The sequence below is a fragment of the Vulpes lagopus genome, chromosome 11, assembly GCF_018345385.1.
Source record: "Vulpes lagopus strain Blue_001 chromosome 11, ASM1834538v1, whole genome shotgun sequence".
Classification (NCBI taxonomy): Eukaryota; Metazoa; Chordata; class Mammalia; order Carnivora; family Canidae; genus Vulpes; species Vulpes lagopus.
Genome location: NC_054834.1, coordinates 64,229,243 through 64,234,331, shown reverse-complemented (window position 1 = coordinate 64,234,331; position 5,089 = coordinate 64,229,243). Strand labels below are relative to the sequence as shown.

The 5,089-nt window shown below is 33.7% G+C and overlaps 1 protein-coding gene across 1 annotated transcript; it reads right to left on the bottom strand.

Annotated features, from left to right (window-relative positions):
• Positions 1 to 2,169: 2,169 nt before the first annotated feature.
• Positions 2,170 to 3,105, bottom strand: LOC121472159 (olfactory receptor 5W2-like). The gene has a single exon (XM_041723249.1). The coding sequence runs from the start codon at positions 3,100 to 3,102 to the stop codon at positions 2,170 to 2,172; it is 933 nt and encodes a 310-aa protein (XP_041579183.1). The 5' UTR covers positions 3,103 to 3,105.
• Positions 3,106 to 5,089: the final 1,984 nt, after the last annotated feature.

The window sequence follows — 5,089 nt, the reverse complement described above, 5'->3', positions numbered from 1 at the left end:
TCCCTAAATTACCAACAATCTACTTACACCTTACTTTTTTTGTACAATGTATTTCAAACAGTATTTTCTACTATGCTCCTGCTCATAAGTAACAATTTCAAAAGAATATGTGTTAACTGAGGACATATGGTTCAGATACAAACATTTAAAGCCTTTTGTATTAAAAAAATATGCTCCATAGATTTTTTTTCCCCAACATGATACTGTATGACAGGTGAGGGGTCTCACAAATGCTCCTTTGAAAACTGGAGAACCTTCTTGGGTTTATGTCTTTTTTTAATATGTTTTTATATGAAGGCATTTCAAAATAGCAACTAGAAAATCTAAGATATTCAATGGCTTTTTTTAAAAAAAAGATTTATTTATTTGTGAGAGAGAGAGAGAGAGAGAATGCACAAGTGGGAGAGGGACAGAGGGAGAAAATCTTTAAGCAGACTCCCTGCTGAGCACCAAGCCCAAAATGGGGCTCAATCACATAAACCACGAAATTATGACCTGATCCAAAAACCAAGAGTCAGATGCCCAACCAACTGGGCCACCCAGGTGCCCCTATATTCAGTAGCTTTTAATTTTTATAATTGCAATTAATAATTAAGAGTGTCCTTGCATCTTATATGATCCTGCAAATATATGCCATGCCCATGTTGTCTCAACAAGCGAATGCAGTGTTTTAACCATCAGGAAGTAGAGTACAGACAGATGAAATGGCATATATCGAGCAAGTACATGGAAAGACACTCTATTTCTAGTGTAATTAATATGTAGTTCTTTATAGATCCATTACTTTAGTATCCACACCATTTTATGTATGTTCTGAAGAGATATAAAATATATGTGTATGTTTATTCAATCCATATCTCATACCCTCAGTTAATTGTGTTATTGATGTCTAATAAGCTCTTAAAAATGTTACTTAATATCTCATTTGATGTATGTTTGTTCTGCCATTTCTTGTCTTTGACAAGACACAGGTGCTTAGGATAACAGGTATAGAATGCTCAATCCTTGAACAAAGAATGCTTACTATCTTATACTGGAGGTAGTGATTTAATAAACCAAACAATATTAAAACAATACTTAAAGGAGATGGTTGCCTATGAATTATAAAAAGGGACATTTAACCAGAGCTAAGAAGGGGAAAGATGTTAAGGAAACTTTAAATTACTCATCAAGATGTGATGGACTTAATAATTTCAGCACAATGATGTAATTTACCAAAGTACTTTACATCACTCTTTATAACCTATACATGTTGGACTTTGTGAATTCCAAAAATACCAAAAAGGGATAAGGTATAGAACTATTCACCTCAAGACTTCTGTAACTGTCAGACTCTCTGCCTAGAATCTTTTACTTTCCAACTTGCATTTTGTTTTAAGATATGAAATTGAATATCATCATCCAGGGAAGTCTTTCTTCTGCACACTAGCTTTTGACATTCTAGAATTTTTCCATTTATTTCTAGATATTTTTCATTTTTTTACAAATTTTTTTTTTTAATTTTTTATTTATTTATGATAGGCACACAGTGAGAGAGAGAGAGAGGCAGAGACACAGGCAGAGGGAGAAGCAGGCTCCATGCACCGGGAGCCTGATGTGGGATTCGATCCCGGGTCTCCTGGATCGCACCCTGGGCCAAAGGCAGGCGCTAAACCACTGCGCCACCCAGGGATCCCGATATTTTTCATTTTATCTAGATTATTAACTCCTAATATTTTACTTCATGAGAGTTTTAAGGCTTATTATGAACTATTTGAGTGCTTAGCTAATTAACATTTGTTTATTCCTCTAGATTATAGAATTAATTAGTTTAGAACTACTGGGTTTGTGATGAAATGCAAAGCCTGTAAATGTACAAAAAGTACATAATGACTACTCAACAGTAAATCAGAGTATACTTGTAATAATGCTTAAATGAAAAATATACAAATAGATATATGGCAAAATTAGAAGAGTCAGGATGTTTTGCATAAAGTAGTTTCATAAATAAATTGAAGACCATAGTGAAGCAAGATAGGTTTGAGGAACTAGAGCATTTTCCTATGGATGAATTTTAGTACAGATACTAATTTATTTAAGTATTTGAGAAAATTGTGTTTTTCATAGATCATACCATATAATTTTATGAAAATAACAATCACTATGTGTGCATGTGTGATATATAAATACTTAAAGACATATTTTATTTTTCAATTTTTCTAGAGCCCCTTTCACATCTTTGTTCCGTAGGCTATAAATCAGTGGGTTTAACATGGGAATCACAAGGGTGTAAAACAATGAAGTAATTTTGTCTTGATCAAGGGAGTAGGAAGAGCTTGGCCGGAAATACATAAAGAGCATAGTTCCCTGGAAAATTGCAACAGCAGTTAAGTGGGAGGTGCAGGTGGAGAAAGCTCTGAACCTCCCTTCAGCAGAGCGGATCTTTAAGACTGATAAGATTATATAACAATAAGAGACAAGGACTCCTGTGATGGTACTCAGTTCAATGAAGCCGAAAATGGTGAATATCACTAACTCATTGACCTGTGTATCGGAACAAGAGAGCAATAGGAGAGGAGGTACATCACAGAAGAAATGATTAATCTCATTTGACCCACAGAAACATAAACTGAATGTTAATGTTGTGTGTATCAAAGCATCTGCCGTTCCCAGCAAGTAAACTCCAGCCATCATCAGGGAGCACACTCTGTTGGACATGTTGACTGTGTAGAGTAAGGGGTTGCTAATGGCTTTGTAGCGATCAAATGCCATCACTGCCAGCAGTAGACACTCAGAATCTACAAAAGTACAGAAGATCAAGAATTGCAGAGCACAGCCTATGATAGGAATTGATTTGTTTTTGGCAAATAGATCCACCAGCATCTTGGGCCCAATTGCTGTGGAATAACAGAGGTCACAGAAAGAGAGATGGCTGAGGAAAAAGTACATTGGTGTATTCAGCTGAAAATCCATTCTAATTAGAATAATCATTCCAAGATTTGCCAGGAGATTAATGAGATAAATAACCAGAATGATGGTGAATAGGGTCACTTTCATCCCAGAATTATTGGTAATTCCCAAGAAAAAGAATTCAGTCAAAGAAGAGCAATTTCCTTTGTCCATCCTTCTTTCTGCTTCTTCTGAACTGTTTAAAAAATGATCAAGCAAGTGATAGATCAAGATTTGACTTTACTGAATACACAATACACTATCTGTAAGACAAAATATGATTTAATATTATCTTCTTAACCTTCAGGAAAGAGCCCAATGAGTGTCACATTCAAAGAAACATCATTGTGTTATGAAAAAACTAAACATGTTTGGGATAGAAAGTTGATAACTGTGGGTTCTAACTACATATGTCATTCCTGAGATATGTTACTTGTCTAGGCTTCTGTTGTCCAGTGTCAAGTACTAGATCTGAATAAACTGAAAGTTTGCTCTAGATCCCTAATAGTATAAAAGAAACTACAAATTGTTGAGAAAACTCCAGAAGATACTGGGCAATGTGTGTTAGACAATAATAACTTAAATAAAAAATAATAATAATTGCATGTGCTGCTTTATTACAGAAAAATAATTGAGTTTATCACTGAAAATGATATTGCATATAATACATGAAAATTATTATGGTATAGTGTTTGATGTATGGGTGTATGCTGACTTTAGCGTTTACTGAAATATGAATATATTCTATACAATTATTCTATCACTCCTCCTCACTGGTTTGCCACAGCATTTAGAATGCATTTAAAAGACTGACCTTTGCTATAGGACAAATCCCTTGAAAGACAAAGACTGTGATAAACAGAAGAGGAAATAACAGACTATCATGTATAAATTTGCATATCTTTGGGTTTTAAGTTGTCTTTTCCATCAAAATAAAAAAGGAAAGAAGAAAACCAAATGTTTCTGAGATATATAACCTCCTGTCTTGTGTTTATATACACATTCTGTATGTGTGTGGGTGGTGGTCTCATTTTTATTTTTCTAGACTTAAATACTAGGATATGTAGTCTATATACACTGGGATTTATTTGTAATGTGTTATCTTTATTATTTTTTTTATAAAACTAGAGCAAATCTCAAGTTTACATGTACAATATCACTTGCATGGTGATAAACAGTGATAGTGTACCTATTGAACTTGGTTAAAATATAACTAAGTAAAATCTTTACTAACTTTACACAAATGACAAACAAGGTCAACTCCACACAGGACTCATAAAGAAATATCACTGTTTGGATGATAGGTTGCAGAATTTGTTTAACTTAGTTAAGCAAGTATAAAATGATTCATTTATAAATTCCTTAATACTCAATTCCTAATTTTTCCAAAATTAGTAAGGTACTCTGCATCCTATGCTTTTAAAATTTAGTTATTTAGAAACTTACCTGAAATGATCATATTTCTGGTCTTATTTCTGGCACATGAACAGAAAGCAGATGGCATTTTATTTCTACTGTGACTTTGGGGACTTTAATCTCTAAAGACTGCCTTTAGTCTTCTGGGTTATATGAACATGATTAATTAGATTTCTGCTTCTGTATTTTCCCTCATGAATGTTGCTTCAAAAGCTAAACTTTCAATTCTTTGCTCATTACCAACTGATTGTCAGAAATTTACTAGAATTTATTCCAATGCTATGCTCATGGCCATGAATCTACAGCCTCCTCCAGTGAAAACAAATGTCTAATTAAATTCAAATAGACTTTCAACTTAATAATTTTCAGATCCTTTTCATTGTTCAGCCTGTTTCTTCTATTTCTGCTTCATCTCCCATTTGAAAATATGATAATCTTACATACTGCTTTTTTAAGTAGTCATTGTTTCCTTTCTCTCAACTACATCTCAACCACCTATATATTTGATTGTGTAGAGGTGCAAAACTTTTCCCTTCTTGTAGGTTCTTTCAGTGGCCTAGTAATTAAATTGGCATAAGACAGATTAACAGGAGAAAACAAATTTAATTTCATACATATGAAAGCCCCATATAAAATATGAGATTCAAAGAAGTAACCAAATCAGGCAGCCTTTGTACCTTTGGTCAAGAAATTGATAAATCTGTGAAGAATTGATAAGGCAGAGGTTTGGCCTCAGGGTAGTATA